This window comes from Ceratina calcarata, unplaced genomic scaffold, assembly GCF_001652005.2.
Source record: "Ceratina calcarata isolate Rehan_Ccalc_2016 unplaced genomic scaffold, ASM165200v1 scaffold106, whole genome shotgun sequence".
Lineage (NCBI taxonomy): Eukaryota > Metazoa > Arthropoda > Insecta > Hymenoptera > Apidae > Ceratina > Ceratina calcarata.
Genome location: NW_017131496.1, coordinates 205,748 through 230,022, shown reverse-complemented (window position 1 = coordinate 230,022; position 24,275 = coordinate 205,748). Strand labels below are relative to the sequence as shown.

Genomic DNA, 24,275 nt, shown 5'->3' with positions numbered 1-24,275 from the left:
GTTCCTCTTCCTCTGTCCACGAGTACCGCTGATTGACGACGAATAAACGAAATTATACAGTAGCCAACTTTTATTGCCACCGGCGCAAAAGCAAAAAGCAGTATCATTACCGATCGCCGAGACTGTAAATCCTTTCCGTGATTTCCGACGGAGACGAAAGGCGCGGTGTAAAAAAGTCTGTTAATCGTTACGGATAAAAGGAACACGACGTATCGAATTTTCTAACCGCAACGGGAATCCAATTGGAGGATCAGAAAATTACGCGACGTACGATGCAAAATCGTCTGATAGAATTCTAACGGAAGAACACTTCCTTCAGATGATCGCAAAGGGAATTTAATTGGATACGGGTTTTACAATTAGACTTTGTCTTCCTCCAAGTCGGATTTTCAGCAATTCCCTAAACGTGGCTTCAAGGATTCTTAATTTCAATCTCTTAATTATATTAAAAGATCTGCTCAACGGGAAGTGCATGCATAATTAAAAAATGACATCCTAGACGAATACTTCATCATCGATTCTATATTTTTGATCTAGGAACCGAGTCGCAAATCATACAACCAAATCGTCGTCCCGACGAACGTGTGACGCTAGCTGGACGCGCCCGTTTTTCGTGCGTCGGACTCATAGTGAGAATGGATCGGCCTACGGTGTTTGTACCGTAACAACACTACGGCGTTGACTCGGGGCGAAAAGAACGGCCATTAAAACAAACGTTAATCCCCGCGGTGGTACGCGTAACGACTTGCTCGCGGTCATTAAGTGCAACTGCACACGTGCCTGTAGCTACACGCGTTTTCGTACGAGCGAAACGGGCGCACGGTCACGGCGGTACACGGCACCGAATCTCGGTTAACGTCGGCTCTTGGCCATGCCCGGAACAAGGAACATGGGAATCATCGCGTTCCATATGCGCGTTCCGTCGAGTTTGGATAATCTCCCGAATGATTCTGCACGGATTCGAAGAGCACGCCTTTCATATTTCAATTTACGAAGGATCATTGAATCTTTCCCAAGTGACAAAGTATACTTTGTCGATATATGAAAGGATTAGTTCTCGTGGCCGAGTTGAAATGTTGTTACATCGGCAAGCGAGTACAAAATTCTGAAGGGACTCGAAGACTCAGAGGGAATGAGAGATCACGTCTGGGCGTACTAAAGGGGAATTATAGGAGGCTTTAAATATTTATCGAGCTGTGGGCCAGTCTACCGTCGGCGGAGCTTTTGACAAAGAACAAGAGGCTGCTAATGAATCCGGCCAGAACGAATCTTTGCTCTCGGAATCCTTCGCGAGCCGAATAGAATTTAAGCGAACTTTTTTCGCTCGGCCCGATTTCCTTCAATGTCGAAAAAAGAGATTGATTTTTTTTTTTTCCCATCCTCTTCCAATTACTCGTTCATAACCGATCAAGCTTATCGAGGAATACAATGCGGTGTATCGCGGCGGCGAATTTCTTTTTCGTTCCTCTCCGGTCCGGCGGGCTTTCGATCGAAAAGTTCGTTTCCTGCGGAAGGGAGCCGAGGCACTTCGCCGTCGACCTATCGATTACGTCGGAGGGAAAAAAACGCGACGAACGAATTCTAGCGAAGCCGACGACGCTCGACGTTCGTACAAGGAGATTTCCAATTATCGAGAATAAGTCGCCGGAATGCTTGGAAAGCGAAATCTCAATGGAGTCCCATTGATCCTGACGAGAACAGGGGGGGAAGGGGAACGAGAGGGAAAGGGCCCCGAGGAAAGAAGCGACGGAGAAGCAGAAACGGATGCAGCCGTCGGCGCGGGAAACGTAGGCGGCAGAGAATTTTTAATCTTGACGAAGCATTCGCAACACGCGGGATCAGAGGGGAAAAGAGACGAAGAGGATGCGCGCGACCGGGCGAGGTTCGCGAAAGATAATATCTCGCCGCGCATACTTATCCCCGATAAAGGGCCGCGGGAGTATAACGGTCCGGGATTATTTATCGTCCCGACTCTACTTCGGCGCTCGCGATAAGTTTCCTCTGGCCGCTGCCGCGGTATAGACTGTGATTATACAATTTATCGTTCTGTTTGCTGATGACTGCGAGCAACCTAATAGCCCCTGCGTTCATGCAACTGCGAACGTTCCGCAGGGAACGCGAAATAAATATTTCGAATTAACAATTACGTCGACGAGCAACGAAAAATAATAATCACTGCAAATCCCCCCGCGCGCGATTACTGATTTTTCACGTTAATATTCATTAAAAAATTTAAAGTCCACTCGTTCTGCTTTACGGTTTTAATAATTATCATCGAACGAGGGATTCGGAACGGTGCATATATAACGAAACGTCGAATCTTTCGTCATTGTTGTCACTTACCCCTTTGCCACAACGGGGTGCTGGCCGGGTTGCTGTCCACCTCGCATTTCAAGCTGACGGACATCCCCTCGACGATCGGAATTCCAAAACCAGGTAAACGCGTTATCGCGAACGACGGAATATCTGAAACAGGTATTAAGCAATTGTCAGCCTCGGTAACGGTATCGATAGTGTCGATCGCGTTTCCACGAGGACAGCAAACTTCTGTACACAGTACATGTGCACTGGAATATAGAACGATGCCGATAAACCACAAAAACAAATGAAAATCTCGTACGTATCCAAGTTCAGATTTAGTAACCGTTGATATTTTCGACAGAGGATCTCGTATATGGAAATGAGAGACTCTGGGAGCAGTAAAGTTCTAAGCCATGGATTCCGCGTGAGAAAATGTTTCGGATCAGAGAATCTTCGGTTTCACGTAAGGTATTTACATATATTTATACAACGGCCGGCGCGGCTATTATTGTTTATTATTATTAAAGTGAATGGCGAAACTGGAACGGCGGACCGCTCGATAATGCCAGAGCTTAGTGGCTTAACACAAATTGCATAGTAATGAGGTATCGCGAAATTTCGCATTGGCTAGCCTGGGACGTGGGCTTAAGGAACAGGATTTGAAATGTGTCGCCCTATACAAGTAAATTCAACTTAGTTACCTTCGGTGCTTCACCGAGGAGAAAGTCGATTAAGAAGCGGATCGAGTAGCAAACGGGACGGGGAAAAATTGCCGGATCCAAGACGGTACACGGTTCTCCAATAACCGAAACGATCGTCGGACCGGCAAAGGGATTGTTCCGCCGCGAACATCAAACCTACTAATCGGTAAAACGGAATTACTACGGGTCTGACGAACGAGCCACCCTCTGGCCACCCGGGCCGGTGTCCCTGGCGCGGCACTAACGTTCCTTCCGCGTCATTAACGAGCAGCCTCGAAATAGGTGACAGAACCGGGCCGCATTCAGAACGTGGACACGCACGCGTCTATCTACATACACATATATATACAGGTACATATATCCTGGCTGTATATACGTACGCGTAACACATAGGGCGATCGCACGTACATACGTACGTACGTATGCGGAGGGCAGGTGATACGTGCAACGGAATCGAATGCGTTCGACGAACGAACAAGCAAACCAAAGCGAGCGATGCCGCGAGTAATTAACGAACAGCGCTAGGACAGCGAAGATTTTACGATTCCGCAGAGCACGCGCGCTCGTTAAAATCTGCTCCCTTTCCGTTTGCCTCTCTCTTTTTTTCCTCTCACCCGGTTGTTCTTCCCGTAACGGCGTCCGGATCGACGACGACGGACCTGAGGAGCTGCCGCGAAATCAAAGTTGCCCGTGGCACCGCGTCCGAGCATCGCACCGCGCGTTCGCTTCGTTAATATTTGAGCGACTTGAGGAAGGAAAGAAGCCATCGGGGTCGCGTGGAATAAATTGGCGATTCAGGAAGGGAAAGAAGGCGGGGGCGTCTACCTGGGCACGGAGGAGCCGATCGCGAGAGATAAATGGAGACGGATCGAACGAACGGAAGATTCGGTGGATGTGAAGAGCAGAGAGAGGGTTTGGAAAAAAAAAAAAAGAGGCGAGAGGCTTTTCCTCGCTCCGACTACTGGATGGCTCCAAGTTATTCACTCGGCCATAATAGTGCGGTGCCGAGACAATGCAAGCTTAATGAAAGCCACCCTCTTCCATCCCCCGTCCTCTTTTCACATCTCCCTTTGCCCTCTCTCTGTCCTTTCTCGATTCTCCTAGCTTCTCCTTCCGACCGGTTTCCAACCCCCCTGGCACCTCTCTCTCTGTTCCTATCTCGCCCTCTCTCCCTGTTCTCTCGGGGAGGTAACGTCGACGCCGCTGTGTAGCTCCGGCGCAGTGGCGTAAACACCAAACAAAGCAAACAATGAGACACAGAAGTGTCCCACAGACCTCGATCGCTTAATGAGAACTTTAAAGCACCTCCGCAAACTACCAGGTCCGTCTGTTTCAGACAGGATCAGCCAACTTACACAACGCCGCGTGTCTACATGCACGCGATCGTGCAGCCACGTTTTAAAAAGAACCCGGGCCAAAGGTTACGGTCAGCGAGGAATTCCGCAATTGCGATTACTAATTTAGTTTTACTCCGAAAAGGGGTCGAAATTAAGCTAGTATACATTTTTACTACATCGATGCGTGATAAGTTTCCTCGAAATTTCGTCCGGCAGTCCTAATTACACACGCTGCGACGCTCGCGTCGTTTTACGTGTTCCCTCGCGCGTCCTCTCGTTCGCTCGGTGCCCGATAAATCGTACGACTGGGACTCGTTCGACGCGAAATTCCTGCCCTATTTCCTCGCCCTACGTAATTCCCTTTACGTCGGTCATGAATTAGCGTAAGACGAAAACAACGACGATTTTTTTCCCCGAACGCGGCCATAGGAGGCCGGTAGGAAATTCGAAAGAGCGTCTAGGCAGGAATTTTTCCGTCGCCTCGCCGAAGCGCTCGTAAACCTTATACGAACCGTTGAGCAAACCTATATACCGGTCAGGGAGGGAAAAGAGGTCGAGAGCAAGTGCAACCTGCGTACAAATCTATGCGAAAAAGAACCGACGTACGAGTTCGACTGCAGCTGCGCCGGCCGCGTGTAATTTGTTTTGCGAGACAGTTGTTGCCAACGAGCATGGTTGGGTCAAAGGGAATTCTCCTGGCTGGGAATTTTAGAATCAAAATAGAAAGAGAGTAGAGATAACACATCGAAACGGATCGAGCGTGGCCGTCGGTGGTTCCGTTCTTCCCGGTGTTTTATGACGCGTCCATGAAACACGGCTGGTTCCGAGGAAAGGATTTAGAATCGTTTTGTAATCAGCGTATCCTCGGTAATTTAAAACCAGCTATTCCTCGGTGTTTGCTTTACGCTTCGCGGTTCCTTTTACAGAATTTATATATAGCAAAGATTCCAATTTCTCTTCACGGAATATTTTTCTATAATTTCAAAATTAGCACCTGTTTAAATACCGGAATTTGTCACGAGAGCAGGAGAATAAATTAAAAACCTTGGAATCAGTGAGTAGAAATTGGCACATTCAATATTAAAATTACTGACTCTAATAAAAGCTAAGATCGTGAAAAATAAAAAGTAAGACAAACGTGTTCTATGGAACGAATAAGTTCGCTGGTCGTGAATCGTTAAATGACCATCGACGCGGTAATAATACGACTTCACTTGCTAACGAAACAATAGGCGAGTGCAAATATTTGATCGGCACACGGTTCGCCACGGGGAGGGACGAGGTGGCCAGAAACCATGCGCCCGCAGTTTCAAACTATCGTTTTTACTCGTTTATTCGAGAAAAATCGTGACCCGCCTGTTAAACGATACTTTGATGATCGAACGCTTTGCCGACTGGTATGTCAGAGGGGCGCTATGCGAATTCGGCATGCGACAGTTCCCGATGCTATTCAATTTTCAGTTCCCTCTTTTTTATCACTATTTAACACAGCTCGGAATACTCGCGTCCAACCGATTAGTCAATTACTTCATCTTAACATCCGATAAAACATGGTCCAGATATTTAGATCGTCTTTTACTTTATTTATAACAACAATTCATGATCGTTGCTAATTTAAAAAAAAAAAAGAACAATTATTTTCTAAATTCTACTCTCCCAATCGGATCTCTCTTAAATTTGTAATTTTTAATAGAGATCGTCGTTTCGATCCGTGCAACATTCACCAACGTGGGCTAATTTCTGGCAGCTATTGTTTCACCGCTATCTATCGCGTTCTTCAACGGAATGTACCTCGAACAAGAAGACCGTAATTAAGTGGCACAGCGTATCCGTCGAGCGATCTAATAGGAGGAATGCGTTTTCATCGTTTCCCATGGGGAGAGGATCACGGCGACGGCACGCAATGACCGGCTCGTAACCAAGTTTAAGTTCTAGTTTATTGGATCACCGGACACCGATGCCCCGCGCCTAGGAGCTAAGCCTCTGAAACGTCGCTCGATCGTTACGGATGCTCGCCGTCCCGTGAATCGCCACTTTGTCCGACGCGGATGGAAATTTATTTCCAACGACTCCATTCCGAGCGGATATGCAAGGGCTCCCGGCTGCGGCGAATTAATAGAACGTACACGCGTGCCGGGTTGTTTCAAAGGCGTTTTACGACTGCTACGTGGCTATATGCATACACGGTTTACCCGAACAGTACGTGGAACGAATAGGAAAATGACGTACGGCTCGCGTGCGTTACTGATCGTAATTAAAATAAAACTTTCATCGATGTAAGCAACAATTTCAAATAAATAAATATTAAAATACAGATTTCACATTTTCCCTCTGTTGGTACATATTTTTTTTTATGCCACGACGGGGTCGTGATGAGAATACTCGGGGCGAGGATTCAATTCCGAGGAGATAAACAACTTGGGATAGCTAGTAAATTATAATCGTAAGTTCATGCAGTTTCTCGGTTTCAACTTGGTAGTTACACGCCGCGGTATTATCCGGGGAACCGCGGTAGTAGCCTCGCTGCCACCTGCCTAAGCATTCTGCTGTTTCTACCTAATTACCGAATATCAAGGAAGCTATGTAAAGCTGCTATTAATCTTGCTCAAGCGCCTGGCAACAACGAGATCCATTGGGTATTACATTGTTCCTCTGGACGTTCGCATGATCTCACCCGGACGATATCGACGGCAACCAGGCGGCACGCGTTAGCGCGATTTGAAAAATGCTAAATAAAATAGAATTTCAATATTCGAATTTCGTACCAAAACGTTTATAACTTCGTGTAAAGTTTCATTCGTAGATCATGTATCTACACGAATTTGCCAAAAAATATGAAACAGTTTATAGATTTGCGAACGAACGCAGAAAGTTTCTCCGTCGCAAACATCCGACAGCGAAGCGCCTGTGTCGCTCGTGGGAGGCGCATCTGCATTCATCTCGCGAATTCGGCGGACCCGTAACAATTTTCATTAAACGACCTCAATAGACAAGTTATATAGCTGAATGCAGCGTTCATCAAGGCAACGGAGGCCGCCGGCGTGTAGGCGGGACGCGCGCGTGTCTCGCCGGGGAGGTAACAGGAAACGGCGGCGACATTATACAGTCGAGTCCCTCGACGCTGAATGGCAAAGACGCGACGCTATTTCATCAATTTCCAACTATTTCCAACTTACTTTCGGTTTCGGGCGGATCGCGTGAAAATGAAAGACGAATATTTCGCAAAATCTTGGAAAAATTGATGTTTTCTTAAAAATTTCGAGAGATGCTTCAAGTAAAAGTTGTATAAATTGCTGTTACCTACAAGATTGTATAAAATTTTTCTCCGGTTCTTGGAGGAAACTGTAGACGCCACTATCGCCTACAAATTCTATTTAATTTTCTTACCACTCGATTATTATACTAATTACTAGAGAATACTTAAAACAGAGCTGGATACCTGAAGCTGATTAACTCGAGCAGGTCGCTGCCAGTTAAACGAACGGTGACTATTAAACGTTCGTTTCATGTCTCTTAAGTAAATTGAGAAAAGCCTCGCGGATTTGTTTCCTCGCGTTTGATTAAGCGTCGTCTTTAAATCACCTTTTTTAACGATGCTAACTAATACGCTTTCAGGGAAAGACAAAAGACCAGCGAAACTTGTACTATCTGTGTTCCCTTCCGAGGCCATCAAGTTTATAAATCTGAGTAATTAACTACACCGTAGCAAGTGTCCAGTTCTATCGAGCAAACGCCTTAAGTGGCAAACTTTCTTTACTGATCCGTCTCCGTACGGTATACCGTTTAAGAAATATTTTCTTTCCGACGGAATATTCAACATCGTTTTTGTTTAATTACGCGCTTCATTTAACCTTACAACTAGATTACAGCAAGCTCCTCTGCCCGGAGTTTATCAAATCGAAGAACGTAAGCAGGCATGTACCTCAGGAATCAGAGGTTCTTTGTAAACACTTGGAAGCTTTCATCTTTTACTTCGTTACTTATATAAACTCTTCTAACGATAACGAACACTCTATATTTTTCTTGTGTACCATTTCTCGTGAAAAAAACTTCGGACAGTGCGATTATCAAGGGAATCTCATTTAACACCGTTAAGAACGTTAACAAAGCTCGTAGCATTATTAAAGAGAACTCCATAGTTTATGCAAAGCGTAAGCCCCCGGCTCCATTATCCAGATTTCCATGACCCGTAAAGCATCGGCGAAACGCGTTCTCTGTATCAAACGTCTACTTCCGTTTGTTTACCAGACGCAGCCGTGAATCGGAGACTTAAGGAACGTGGGAGCTCGTATATAAAAGATTTAAGTTGAATTTTCCCCGGGGCGCGAATGAAAGCTAAAAATTCCCTGACGACTTCAAGCGGTTAACGTGCGTGCCGCCAAGCCGTAAAGCCCCCGTGTTTCGCGACTTCTGGGACAAAGGCACGAAGCGTTACGGCGTGCAAGCGCGATTGTGCCTCAGAGCTTGCGACCTGTCCCGCTCCGCGTGAATATTTCCGCTTTGCCCCGTCGTAATCCCGCGAACCCACATAGAACTGGTTCAAACGTTAAAAGCGCAATTTCGTAAAAATTATTCCGTTCTACTTCGCAGCTTCGATCTACTAATTTCGTCACCGGCAGATTTTTTTGTTCAATCCGAGGTTGCTCGAAGAAAGGAGCTTATCAGGTCGAAGGTCGAGCAGAGGAACGTAACGTAAACGTGGAATCTTACACGGGAAAGGTGGAACGGGACCTGAACGTTACGTACGGGCGTGTCCGTGTACACGGCGGGTGCACGTGTATGGTAATGCACGAGCCTTTGCAGTGTTAACGATGAACGCGTTCGGTATTAATCTGAATTTCAAATGTTCGCGCTATGGTGCGCCTTGACGCGCGGAATCGCTGACGAGGGAAAGGCACCGCACGCTCCCTTTGTCACCGTTACGGTATCGGTCGGAAAATGTTAAAAACCGTGTCGACCCGTGCTCGCTACCTCTGCATAATTTCACCGCGACACCAGTTTTCGACTACCGACGAAACAATTACCGTTTCGTTCGTCATTCCAGACGTAATTAACGAAACTACAAATTTCTCTGCTAAGACAGAAATTATTCGAGCCACGTGTACCCGACGCCCTTTTTTCCAGCGAATATCTCTGCGCTTGTTTTGAATGAAATAGTTTCGGGCGAATAAAATTCCACGTTAGGGTAAATAATGCGCTCGTATAAAACGAAGCTGTCCCCTATATTCTCGGACCGGTCCCTGAATCGAATGGGAAGGCGTCCGGTTTCTAATGGTTTTCTGGACGTCTCATGGAATTATGCGAGTCCGATCCGAGAGCGGCGGGCGTGGAAATCCGCTGAGCGGAATTCACAGGCCGTCCCAGTCTGCCACGATGATTCAACGTTCGCGTCGCCAACAAGAAAGATAAGGCCATTGAAAATTAGTGTCACATGTAAAGAAGTTAAATAAAAAGATTTTTAACACAGCAGTAAATGCGATTCAGTGTCGGCACAGGTATTCCAGTCTGGCAGGGTAAATATTCTAATTTCTGTTCACGTCGCAAATTCTACTGACTCACGATTATACATAAAATGATGGAAGAGAAGCCAGTTAGTAGAAACTATAACACAAAAATTACTCTCGAAGAACGACTGCAGCTTCGACCGCATGCATAGTAGAAATTTCATTGTAATCGTGTGTATTAAAAGGAAAAATAGTCGGATCGATTTTTAGAGCGAGAAGAGGGACGCTGTAAAGTAAAACCAAACTGCCTCTATAAAGGAAGAGGGAAGTTCCTTTTCCATGATCACAGAGCACCGTCTTCCGAGGTACCGTTCCAGAATACTAATACTAAATTTCTCCCGTTATCGACGTCAAAGAGTTTTTGCATAGAGCAGGGTCGACGCGTGAGGGAAATAAAAATTGAACTCTCTGCGCGGCGAGGAAAGAAGAATGCGCCCTTTTTTTTTTCCCCAAACGACACCTACGATAAAACCGATTCCGGGCGTTAACGATGATCGCTTGGTCACGCGATCGCCTCGATTATTACAGAACGAGTCAACCGTCACGGAACGCATTATTCTTCGTTAATTAACGTTACAACGGAGAAGAAATTCGATTAGCTCGTCCGATCGATCGTGTTTAATCACGCGGTTACATCGTGGATTTTCTTCCGACTAGCCGGCCGTCGCGTCGGCTGCCTTATCCACCGGAAAAGTTTACCCCTCGGCTATCCACTCCCGGTAACCCCGACTTCCGTCGCGCGCCAACGGAACGGGGTTAATTCGTTGGAAAACTCGATGAGCCGGCGATCTTAAATCTCGTACGCGCTGACCAGACGAGAGGGAACAACAGGAGGACAAAACTGCGGAGGGTCGTGGTAGGTAAATTAACGCGTGCGTCCGAATATTCCCGGGGGAATCACGTGTCGACGAGAATTCCTTCCCCCTTCGTTTAATCAGAGCATATCAGAGGATTCCCAAATACGATAGAATCAGAATCTGAATTTTGACAAATCCTACTTCCCGATGAAACGACGCCCTCAAAGGCGCCGAGAGACTAAGCAAAATTATCCTTTATCATCACCCGTTTCAGCTCGTCCGAAAACGGGTAGACTTTCAGTTTACTTTACTCTCTCCACAGCTGCTCTTCCTGATTGCGAGAATGAAAAAAGGCGGCGAGCGCAGAGGAGCTCCGTTTTCGAGCTGCACGGAGGGGTTTAAGGTTTAAGTTTGCCGGCTCGATGCGCGAGAGAACCCGGGGAAAAAAAAGGGATCCGAGAAAAGTGCAGCTACCGAGTAGCCAAAAGAAAGGAACCGAGGTAGAGAAAAACGGGAGATTTTATCTATAATGAGCATCGCGCGGTGTACCAATGGTTATTAAAACCTGAGTCGGTGCGCGTCTACGCACAGATACGATAGAACGCAGCCATTAAATGTTTCATATGTTTCGTCCCGAAATTCCGTGCAACCGCTTCGTTAGAGGCGCTTCAGTATTCCTTCCATCCTTCTCCTTTTTTTCTTTTAATCATTACCTTGCATCCTCGTTCCACGGGGAGAGATATTAGTTATTGAATTCCGATAATAACGCGTCAAAGATGACGGGCTCGGTGTAAATAAGCCGGGAAATTGTTATTCGCCCGGGTCGAAATTGAAAGTACGCGTAGCCAGACGGTCGGGTAATAATGATTCCCATCGAGCATCCACGCGTTTCCCGGTCGACGTTCTTCGGCGGGCGAATTTCCTGGCAAGTTTTCTTGTTTGCCAGGAATCGACGCGGCGAACCCTTTCAACGCGTAGCAAGGCGAAACGCGACGTCGAAAAGCCGAGTTAGTTTACGGGCAACCAATATATGGACCGCGTCTACGAGAGGGGAAGAACAGAGTTCGCGAGGGACGTTCGCACGAGGGTTGCTTTTAGTATTTAAACTTGGACACTTGCAATATTTCCGTCTCGATTAATTCGTAAAGAGGATGGAATTTAATTTCTTGCTTCTGGTTATTCCAAGTATTAAAATTCGGTTCAGTTAAAAGTACCTCGAGGACGTTACAATTTCCATGGACAGAAGGTTTCTGAAGAAAGAGTCGAAACCTTTCAGCGCGGCGTCGTGCCGAGAGAAATCGCGACTCTCAAATGGAAGAATATCGTTTTCTCAAGGTTAGAGAAAGAGAGAGAGAGAGAGAGTCGGAGATGGGAAAACGAAATAAAGTACTCAGGTGCGTCTCCGGATGAATACGCGACCGCGAAAAATAAGCCCGAGACAGAGGAACGACGAATCTACCGACGGAGATGTTTGTACAACCCAATTTCTCGCTCGATTGCCGTCCTCTACGCGATTTCCCATCTTTGTCCCCAGCTTTTCATCCCCCGATATGATATCTCTCCTAGTAGCGTCTACAGCGTTGGCCTCTTACGTCAGCGGCCCAGCTCGTTCCTTATTCCTTTTCATACCACATACATACATGCATGCTGCCCGGAATTTCATTTTGATCCAAAGTTGAAGACGACGCGATCCCTATTTACCGGCGGCAAAGTTTCACCGAGGCATGTAAACGATATGCCAGGTGGAACGAAGTCGCGGGGGAATCGGAGAACGTCGCTAGTGACGCGAATCACGACGGATCACCGGAAAGTAGTAGATGCAGCGAAGAGAACGACGAGAGAAAAAAAACCAGAGTGAACGATGAAACGCGGGACGAAGCAGAGGCGAAGGGGGGGTGTGTACGGGACGCAGCTGAAAAAAGGCAGCGACGAGCGTGTAATTCTACGGAGGAATAGGTGCGAGAGGGAAAAGCTTGCGGCGTTGTTTGTCGCCTCATTGCCCGCGATTAACTACCCGGCAACAAAAACATTCCCTCCAACGTTGTGTCCTATTACCGTGCCTCTTCGTCTTCTCTGCGCTTACGGTACATCGTTACGGTCACGCTACTCTCCTCCCGCGTGCCACGCGTTTCATCCGTAGGCTATGTCCGACGCTGTCGTGGGCGGCGGTACGCTCGTTCATAAAGCTCGCGCGAGAACATATTCCGCGTGAATTTGCATGCAAAGTATTCCGGGCGGTAATCGCGTTACGCGCGTGACAAGTCCACGTGATCGCATTGAAAGTACGATAAAGAGGAGATAAGATTCGAACTGTCTCTCGACGTGTACCGATGGGAGGAAACGAAGCGGTGGAAGGTTTGTACGATCGGAAACGTAATACGCGATGAACCGCGTTCGTTAATAAATTTGTTGAAACGTCTGATAGTTACCGGGACTGGAGATGTCTATTAAGAGCGTTGTAGTTATCAAACTCGCCTGTTACTCTGTTATACAGTTTGTAGTATGTTATAATTGATAAGTAATAAAGCTTGTTCCGCAACCTGACTGTTTGCCAACCTGCCCCGCTGATATCTAAGTTATGTTCCGCTTGATGAGCGTAAAATATAGTTCACTATGAACCCACGCCCATTTAAAAGTTATCCTCGCTAAGTTTCGAGTTGCCGATATCTGGTACGAATTTCTAGCCGCGGAATCTATACGCGTAGCTGAGAGAGAGAGAGAGTCTTAGCGCTCTCGGAGTCGACGCGGCGACCGCAGAGATCTAAATTAATTCCGTTAATTTTATCACGGAACTCGGATCGCCTCGGACGAGGAAAAGGGAGAGGAAAAAAACGTGGAGGGCCGGATTACCATAGCGTAGCTAGCTTCCATCTCCTCGTCGTCTCACCCCGAGACTCGTCCCACCCCTCCCCCCAGCCTCTGTTTCTCATCCTTATTCTCGCTTAGGATCTTCGATCTCGGCCTCCATTGAAAATTCATTTCATCCGTCGGATCCCATGGCCAATCTTCCCTTCCATTTAATCCGGAGATGCCGACTGAGATATCCTCTTTGCTGATAGTCAAAGTGAGGATCTCTCGGAGACGCTCCAAGTCCGGAAGTTAACTTGTCCGGGATAGGAAGAACCCAAGTGGCAGCTGACTGCATTACCCTGGTTAAGTGTCGCGCGTCCCGGTATTCGTCCCGAGGAACGTTTACGATTCCATGAAACGGATCTTATATTGTTACCGCGATCCGATCGGCCGATTTCGTTCCTTCGCTCTCGAGCGTTTAACGCCTCGAATTTACTTCCCGCCGCGAACATTTTCACGATTCCAACCGCGAACGCTATTTTTTGTCCGCTTTCGACCGAGTTCGTGTTTCAGCGTCGAAGGTTTCTACGGCTGAGATTTAAATAGCGATTTCTAATTTACGACCTCGCGAGAGGAAGAATCCTTTAATTACTTCAACGTCGATCAACCTATCGTGGAAAAATGTGACTCCACCCAACGTTCCCATTATTACTTGCACTTCCTTATCGAGTAACAGCGGGAGTCGCGGCGACGCGCCAGTCGGCTGCCAACGACTACAACAAGGAGACAAAAGCGTCCGGCGAGGATAAAAGCCGAGCGTCGGTGGAGTTAAGCGAAAGGGGAAAAAAATAGAAAGAAAAAAGGATAAAAGAGAAGACGACGAGGAGGAGGAGGAGGAGGAGGAGGACGAGGATAAAAGGCGACGGCGGATCGGTCGGTTCGACAACGTAACGGGTATTGGCCTCTTTTGGCGAGGAGACAACTCTCGCTAATCTCCCTTTATCCAAGGCTAACGTAACTCCGCGTTTCATTCTGCGAATATCTTACGAGCGCGGCAACCGTCCAAACCATCCCCGAGCTTTTTCCGTTCCTCGCGCCACTCCCACGAGTAACTTCCGGTCGCGGTGACAAGACTTTCGAGAGAGCGAGAAATCTTAGTCGACATGAAAGTAGAGTAGCGATTAGTCGACGTCTAACTAGGAAACAGTGCGATGGATGTATTCCAAATAGAACGCCAAATTAGTCGACTTCGTTTCCGATTTGAGACTCGATCGAGCGCGCAATACGTTTTTCTATCAACCGCTTTGCGAACTTAAGATAAATGTTAGCGATGCTACCGCAACTATTCGCGCGAAAACGTCTTACGTGATACATAAATTACGACAAAAACTTTGAGCTAGATTTAAAGACGTTCTAGCATCAAAAGAACAAAGACGTATCCGAGATTGAAGCGCAACGCCTAGTCGAAACGGGAAATAGTTGGACAGGTTCGCCGGATGGCGGTGAGGATTTTTGCCGTGCCGACGACGGCTGGAGGTAACGGATGAAAGTGGGTGCCACGCGGAGGCGTCGGAAATATAGGTCGTATCGAGGATCTCTCGTCGACTTTGTAACGAGAGTAACGAAGGGCAACGGAAAATGGGCCATGCATACTAGAACTCTTTTCCAATTTTACGAGCGGGACGCGGAATTCCATTATTCCGCGTGACCCCCTCCGACCGATGGGTATAAATGCTTCCGTTCTTCCGCGACCAAATGAAATCGCGGTGAATTTTTAAATCGATCGCCGAGCCCAGCCGGCGCGCGATCCTGCCAGTGTCGGTGTCGGTGCCGCGCCGGGTTCCCGCCAACTGTGTGTTTAGCGAGGAGCTCCTTTGCAAAACCGGTTGAAATCGAGGGTAATTGAGGATACTTTTGCATGAAAGGATATCAATTGGAAATCGAACAGACTGAATTTTTATGATAAATCTCGGGAATAATATGTTCCGCCAAAGTCCTTTTATCGAAAGTTGCATTTTCCCTGTTTGATTCGAAATCGACCTCGTTTCCTTTGAGAGAGAGTACACCGCGCCCGTTACCGGTAATAGAGCGACTTTAATAAATCCACTAATAATAAAATGTACGGTTCGCGAAACATTGAAATCCGTTTTATTAACAGTGAATTCGTAAGGCAAACCGAATAAAAACCCGTAAATTTCCAATCACCCTTGACTAGCCGAATTCCGAGTCCAATTTAGACCGCAAATCGTCCTCGAATATTCTCCAATCTCGAGTCGCAAATTCTTCCCCTTGAATCGAGCAAACGAAGGGTGCCGGCGAGGGGCGAGGGTACGAGGGCGCGTCGCAACCCTAAATGAAACTGCGGAAGGACGCCTCTCTCTCTCTCTCTCCTCGGTCGGTCCCTCGCGTTCGAAACTAGCGACGTTTCTAGGCCGATCGCGGGGCTTGTAAATCAATTACAAGTAGCTCGTGGCCCCGGTACCCGTACAAATGGCACGTAGTGGCGCGAAACCAGTCAAGTTTCCGAATAGGTGCGGGGTTGACGTGATCGGTGAAACTCGTGTACGCGTCTCGCAGTCGTAGTTTCCGATTGGCGAACGTCGCCGGGAGAGGACGGCGGCGGCGAGGGTTCAACGGGTTAAAGACGGACGGGCGAACGGCAGGGAAGGGCGAATTCGTAGCCGCGGAGGCATTCCCGATAATAGAAAGCGGTACCGCAGCAGCCGCGGTTCCGCTGTTTCTGATCGATGCCGCGCGAGGCTCCTTCCGGTGGGTCACGTTTATGGGAACTCGTCACGTGGACGCGGATGAAAGCAGATCGTTAACGACGATAACGAGGCTCGTTTCGTAATCCAAGAACGACCGCCCGTGGTTTCGCCGTCGACGGTTCGGCGATCGACGCCCGTCCGTACCGTACACCCCCGACGCGACAATTAGTTAAATTACTGGCTGGTGAAAATCATTGACGTCCTTGCGGTCGATTAGCCTCGTTAGATCCGTCGTCTTCCACCCTCGCCGGAAACTTGGCGACGCACAGGGATTCGGTTCGATTCGATTCGATTCCCTCTGCGAGGCGAGCAGCGAAGCCGACGAGGGTGAGACGTTTGGTAATCTTCGTCTGTCCTCCCGGGTTCGAAACGTGTCGCGACAGGGACTCGTTCGTAACGCGACTCGCCGAAGAATTACGCCGAATGGAAGAGGCAGACCGGCTTAAACGTTTGGATTGTTCGAATTCTCCTTTCTCGGATTTTCGCTTGACCTTCTCGTTATCGGTTCTTTGACTACGTCGACGTCGAGCTCGTAACGCGTTCTTACAATGGTTCGTTACAGGACCTTCTTCCAGCGAAGAAACGACGGGGGGGCACTTGCTCGATAACGAACTCGTCGCGAACACGACAGCAGGCGACGACTGACCATTCGATTTTTAATCGATCCGCGACGATGCATTTGACAAACTCGTGTCGAATCTCCCAGGAGTCGTAAGAGCGTCGCGCGGTGCGAAACGCGAACGTGTAAGTACGCAAGAGCAGCTGTTATTCTCGCCCCATTATTCCCCGAGCTATTGTTAATCGGTGTCGGTGTACGATCTCGAAGGAAGATAGCCTTTAACGTGCCAAGTTATAATCTGAATTCCACATCTCGCTGAATCGCATCATCCGCTCTAATCTAACATACCAGATACGTATTATGCTCCATGGAAGAAAGGGTCCGGGGCAGTGGTTAGCTATACGAAGAGTATTGTTGTGGCAACTTCCAACCGTAATCGTAAGATTCTCTCTCTCTGTACACGGAAAACAGGGACACCAGTTTCGCTATTATCGTCTCTGTCACATTGTCCCGCTTCCTGGCTAATTACGTCACTGATAAAAACGTAACTGGGACTCTTCCAACGTTATTTAAGGAGCACGTAATTTGACAATTGAATTTTGATCAGACGCAGAATAACCCGGACGTTGACGTCAGACGGCGTTGCAGTATTTAGACCGATTCTAATCTCGTTCAGTCGAGCGCTGATGGAAAGGAAGACGCGACGCTTGCGAAGACCTCGCGAATCCCCGCGAGCGTTCAATTTGAATATGATTGATTGAGAGTACTCCTAAGTAGGACGTGAATGGGCCCGCTCGCACGAGAGAGAAGCGAGGAACCCGTGATAAGGTGAGCATAGTCCAAAACCCGTCGGCGCGCGAGAGGCTTGGATCAAGCTTAAGGAGACGGAGCGTGACAGTGACGCGTCCCACAACGCTATCGAGGGAGCCGGAGACTCTCACTTAAACGCGATGATAACATCGTTATGCCGGCAGGGGTGCTTCGAGTCGTCCAACGACGAATCGGGGGAAAGTGATGATGATAAATGTCGACGATCGCGCGGTCCTGAACTTGAACGAACGATGAACAGTTAGGGAAGAAATGTTAAGGTCGCTCACGCATAACATTCTCCAGTACCGAATAAATAGTATATGAAGATATATGACGTATCTGAATTTCCTTATCCTAAAACTGAATGAAGTCGATAATTATGTCTGACTCGATCGACGACACCCTTAAAGTTGGAAGATCGTAATGCAAAAAAATGTTTAAACGTTTTATAATTGAAATGATTAAATGAACCTCGACCCTTTTAATTAAACCTTAGCTTAATTTCGTAAGACGTCGGTTCATTCCTGTTGGACGTCCCGTCTTTATTTCTTACTTAACTCGGCACTTTCGGCGTGCTTCGCAACGAGGATTTAGAAATTCGTAGGCAAAACTTTGCCAGCGAACATCGAAACTTCCCAAAATTGTTAAACCGTGTTGAAAACTTCTGTAATCAAACAGCACATTGAGCGCCATTTTTCGAACAGAGAGAACGCCTTTCTTTCGTCCCGCTTTTTATTGTCTCCCCTAAGAGGGATTCGAGAATTTCAGATCCGATGACAATTTGGAAGATTGCCGTATTCCAGTTTCGATCACGATATTTCTAACTATATATAGTATCGTTGGATTTACATTTGATAACGACCGACGAGCTCGTTGCGCCTTTGATTTATGGATTTCCCTCGTGGCCCTTATGAAGTGATTCCGTTGTTTGTTATTTACAACGAGGCAATATACGCGGAAAAGTTTCGGGGCGTAAAATTACGGGGCTTTTCCGAAAGACTACTCTTTGCTAAACAAGTTTGTTTGATACTTAAAGCGGTGGGTGCTGTAAGTTATAGCCCTCACGGAGCGTTATGTCTCAAACGTTTCTCATATTTTTCGTTGCTCGCATAGCGCGCGCGCGCGCAAGTGCGAGCCGGCGATTTCCGATCGCAATTCCCTGCGAGATATAAAAACGAAATAAAACGAAACCGTAGAAACTTTCGACTGAAAATAGAAATGCGGAGGAAAAAAAAAATAACAGAAAATGAGGAGCTCCGTCATCCATTTCACTGGATGACTCCCTATTGTCTACTTAGCTATGAAACGACCTATACCACTAGGGACTCACGTGTGCGTCGCGTTCAAGTTGAAAGCGACTGAAAAGCCGTTTCGAAAAGGAGCGAGAGGGAACGATGCCCGGACGGGAGAGTAGAAAGGACGTGGGCGGTGGTGTGGGAAGAGAAAAAGCGTGTGCACCGGGTTCAATTTCGTCCCTTTAGAAGGAGAGATATCGACGTCATTCATAGCGAGGCTTTTCGCGCCCTCTCACCGTAAGGGGAACGTAATTATAGGTATCCCTTTCATCCGACTCCGGAATAGATAGATCCACCCGGCCAACTAATCCAGCTAATCCCTCTTCTAGGCTTTCAACGGGCCCATCGCGCGGCTTCGATCCCATCAGACGATGCTTATCATTTCTCGTGGCTGGTTTTATTAAATGCACCGCCCCCAGCCGCCGCCCGACGGACTCGGTCTCGAGAAATTCCGATCGCGACGCAACCGCGATTTCTTTACCGAACCAACATTTGGAATGCGTTGCCACGTGTTAAAAATAAATGTTCTTTGTATATTCTCAAGACAGCGGACGATCAGCATAGAAATTGGAAAATCCTGATTTGCAAACCGACGAATAATAATCAACGTTCGTAATTATCAAACAGAAACCGTAACAGCTTGTCCGAAAACGATCCCGAGGCGAGGTAAGGCGAGGCGCACGTATAGGCACGTGCCGTACACGCGAACGTTTACCTGACCGAGTTTCAACTAAATAACCACGAAACGCGGTGAGCGAAATCAACAACCTGTTGATATTCGGCGTATTTAAGAAACGGTTTGCGCGTCTCCGATTAAGTTCGGTATTAAATTCGTTGTGACAGAAATAAAGCGAAACCTGCGAGTCATCCGGGAAGCTGTATCTCCCTAGTTATTATCGAAACGGAGAACCTACGCTACGTTCTGCGTAATTAGCGTAAAAAAAAAAAAAAACACGATAAAGTCAAAGGACATTTATTTAGCATATTGAGAGAACGAGCGGAAGCCACATATTGCGCGTGTTAGAAATTCTATTAAACTTCGCTTGCGAAAAAAAAAAGACATGCCAAGAGTTGATTATATGAGAAGTTCTCTCGAGGTCTTGCTAAACTTCTATCGAATTTACCATTCATTATTATAGGAATGAAATTCTACAAGTTTTTAATAGAAATTCCAGTCTACCCGGCTGCTCGTAAACTGTAAAAGAATTACGGACTTCGTTACCTATTATAATTATGAATCTATAGTTTTCGTAGTAAAAGGCTTGCCCCAATTATCATTAAGGGAATTTAATCCGACGCTCGTCGGAGGTACAACACGTGCATCACGTTTCGTTCGGTATTAAACAGAAATAATGTGATGAAATGAAAATAGCGAGAGAGATCGACGTCGGAGGGGCGTGCTTTATCGAGTCATACAATTATTTAATTAGACGTACTATTATTAATGAGACCGGCGCGAGGTATTCCGCGAATTTCGCGCATCTTCTCTCTGAAATCGGGAATTCTTCCTTTTTCGCGAATTGAAATATTGTAATGCACGTTTCAGAACAATGAAAAGGGCGGGAAAGGGAAGATTGAGGTAACGCAGAGAAAGTAATTACTTCGTCGTGAAAATGCGAGTGCTAATTTCATGGTGGCGAAAAAAAGGCCGGCGAACGGGCAGGGCGGGACGGAGATAAAAAGAAACGAAGAACCGGGGGGGAAGGGGGGAGGGGAGGAGGGACGGACGGGCGGAGAGATCTTTTAGCAAGAATTAAACGCGTGCACGTGTTTGAACCTACGGGAGTGCTCTCGTACACGATGGAAGTATTTCTGTTTTGATGAGAAAGTCATTCCGCGCGCATTCGCATTTCATAACCGGAAATCATGATTCCCTCTCGCGATTCGCGTTACACCCTGCAGACTGCTCTTTCAGATTTTCCCTCTGCCATTCCCGTGTACCATCGATGTAATAAACACCGCGAGATGTTTAACCAGTTTACGACGCGACCTCTCGATCCCCTTCCGAAAATCCAGCTCGTATCCTTTGCGAGAATCTTGAAAAAACTTTTACAGCAAGGTACAGAAGGAAAAAGGTTGGTTTTCTCCCCCAGAGACGCTATCGATGGCTCTTCGCTCTTTGAACGAGCGTTTAATGCACGCAACAATGAACTTATTTGAAAACAGATTTGTTCTGTGTGTACCCCGTTGTAAGTAGACACAAAGAGATCTCCCGAGTGGCAATTAATGCACCGAGCTTCCCAACGACAGACGACCGAGAACGTCATTATCCGCTGGCCAAAAAAAAAAAAAAGGAATATCTCGATACCAATTTGCACGGTGCCCGAAGTCGACGAAACTCGCGAAGCACACAATACTTCCATTCATTTCTTTGAGAGATCGCTCTTGAACGAGCGTCGAAATAAAAAGGGGAACAATAAAACCGACATTTTTTTCCCCTCCCCGGCCTGTCCTCTGCACCTGTCTCTTTGTTACCAGTCGGCCGTTCGTTTCGCCCGACACGAGATTTCACTTTACCGCGATGCGCCCCTCGGTAAACAACCGATCCTAATGCTTCTTTTAATTTAATCAACAGGGGAAACGGTCCGCGATTCGCTTTTTCAACGAGAGACGAAAGGAATTTTTTCACCGACCACCCGCGATTTTCATTTATTAACTTCACCGTTCCACGCGCGTTGATTCGTCGTCATTTCGAGAGTAATGTTTTACACGATAAAATATGTCACACGATTCTGTACGACTGTCGCGTCGTATGTGTAATACGAACTGTTAAGCGGAATTAGGAAACTTACGGGGAAGGTGTAATTAACATGAGGGAGGGTGTAACGTGGAAGGAGCGAGGGGCGACTTGATCCGACGTCGAGAAACGGGATAATACGGAGGCAGGGTGTATAGAAAGGAGAATACGAGGAGCGCGTGGTGGCTTTACACTGGCGCGTTACACAATGGACAAAGTAGGTCACGTTACGTGTTCCGAAGTGCGTCGTAAAAGGCATCGAACGCCTTATAAAATGTCCTTTGGCGTTCGCTCTGTCGGAAAATTCGCCGACTCGGGTGTAGACCAGCGTTTCAGCACCGTTTTCGTGCCCCCCCGCTCGTTCCCCGTTCCGCCGTTCGGCCTGGCCGACGTTCGGGAACGCAGGTACTACGATCCGAATATAAATTCGTGGAAAAACCGTGGAAGAAAAGGCCATGGCCGCCGACCGGTGGAAACGGGCGGCGCCTCGCTATCGGAAGAAATCGCTCGGAAAACACCCGCATCTCCTTCCGGAATCTCGAAGGTGTGCACGAAGCTGTTCGCCTAGAAAATATGCATCTTCACGGCGCCTTCGGCTCCGCTGCACACGCCCGCATCATCTTTGACGTTGCGAGCGTTTCTCGACGCCCGGAAAATACCAGCCATACACCCGAATTTTCCTCCCCAATTGCCCGGAAACGATTCGCTGAGACACGGGAAACAGTAGCGCCTGCGCCTCAATCCGACTGACAATTATCGCATTCCTTTACTCCGCTTCGTTTCTCCTGATGAATCGATTTTATGAAAAGTCGCTAGGATGCGATATCCAGCTCACGGCTCATCGTAACGAAGATCTCTGTCCCTCCCCCGTCCGTTCGTTCACTGGCAAGCTATTTAATCGTTATCTGTTCGTTACGAGCGTTCCGAGCTACCGATTTTTTCTCCGAACGATTGTTTTCATTTTAGACAAGTTCCGTACGCTCGACCGAGATAAGTAATTCGATAATATTCAGACTTGAACAATTTCGTTGAGTTTAATGAAAGTAGCGTTGGACTTTCGGTGGTCATCGTCGAGGGTAACTTTCGAGGAAGAGATGAGACGGTCTACCAGCGGTGGATTCCACTGTTTTGGTTAGTCAAATGGCGTAGACTCGCGCCGAACAATCTCCATTAAGGAAAAAGCAATCTACTAATCCAGGAACTTTCTACAAATTCCTTAAATCCTAATTAAGCTTTCGGGGACTCCTTCGGAAGATCGCGAGTCTAATCAGTCCTTCTGGAATCCTGGCTTAATGCGAACGTCGCTGCGTAATCGAATAAAGAAAGCGATATTCCTTTGTACGAGAATCGACGAATATTTCCTATGCGCGTTTTCTCTATGCCGGCGCATTCGCGGTATTAAAATAACTCTCTGCTGTTCGTTGAACGAACGAGAAATGGAACACGCGTTTATTTCACATTGAAGATGAACCTTCGAGTTTCGCACGCTCCCTACTTCCCCTATTTGGAAACTTCTCCAATGTTTTTCAAAGAACGTTGAAATGTAGGAACGGGTTGATTGAAGTTCCCGGAGCAATTCTTCAGTGGATACAGGAGGATTCCGTTCCGCTGTCGTTCGTAACGGATCTCCGCGAAACTTCCCGTGTTCGCCGGCCGTAATTCTCGAATCGAAACTTTTCGAGTCATCCAACACTGGACTGATAATTGTTCTCTCTCCACACACCCCGCGTGTGTATCTTTCGCGGAACTCGTACGAACTCCTCCGAGCCGAAACTCTCGACCGAACGGGCGCCCAAGTTACGTTTTCTATCCCGGCCCTTCGCAATTAGAAGTTACAATGTAAAATCGCACGAAAACATCAACGTTCCAATCGTTTTCTAACGAACGTTCGTTTTCTTCGTAACGAAATTGCAAAATTGAGAACTGGCACTTTTGTAAAAATAAAACTCGTTCCTTACGCGTTCTTTTACGATTTTAAGGGACGTAAAGAACAGGAAAGTCCACGATTCTCCGTGACTGATTCCGATACTGACGGTATTCGATCTTCTTTTTTTTTAGTTCCGCGAAGAATCGAACGACCACGGTCGAGCTTCCGTTTCACGAAATCGTAACTGACCGCAGTTTCCTCCCGACCCTTCGGAGAACAAGCGCGGAAGAATTAAAGGGACAAAGTGAGGTCGAGACACAATGGGTTCTCGTTGTGGTCAGAAGACTCCGAGAAGGAGCGAACTTCATGAGAACCAGAAATGACGGAACGGTATAATTTCAGCGGAGAAACCTTGTACAGCGCGCAGTACGACGAGATATAAAGGGAATCTTCCCAATAAAAATGTAAGGAGACATGTTTGAAATATGAAATTTAATTCTCCTGATTCGTCTGACTGTACGTGCACAGCCAGTTGCCCCGATGCAATGTAAAGCCAGTTCCTAGAAACGAAAGTAGATAGCCTAGTTTCCAAGAGGAGAACGCAAGAAATTAAACAACAAAGAAATCAACCGTAAATCGTTAGATATTATCAGAAGCGATTAAGGATGTATAGGCTATACACTTAAACGATACTTGCATGTTGAATTTGTTATTATAGATTCCTATTACTATTAAAAATCTAAAATTATAGTGATTTCAAATTTTTCATAGGTAATAGTATCATCTACAACTTTTACTTGAAGTATTTC

The 24,275-nt window shown here is 47.1% G+C and overlaps 1 protein-coding gene across 1 annotated transcript in view; it reads right to left on the bottom strand.

Annotated features, from left to right (window-relative positions):
* Positions 1 to 24,275, bottom strand: part of tei (irregular chiasm C-roughest protein teiresias) — a 237,642-nt gene that overhangs the window by 65,811 nt on the left and 147,556 nt on the right. The window contains exon 7 of the mRNA XM_018036867.2: positions 2,344 to 2,466. Coding sequence (XP_017892356.1) covers positions 2,344 to 2,466 — 123 coding nt within the window. The remainder of the gene's footprint in view (positions 1 to 2,343; positions 2,467 to 24,275) is intronic.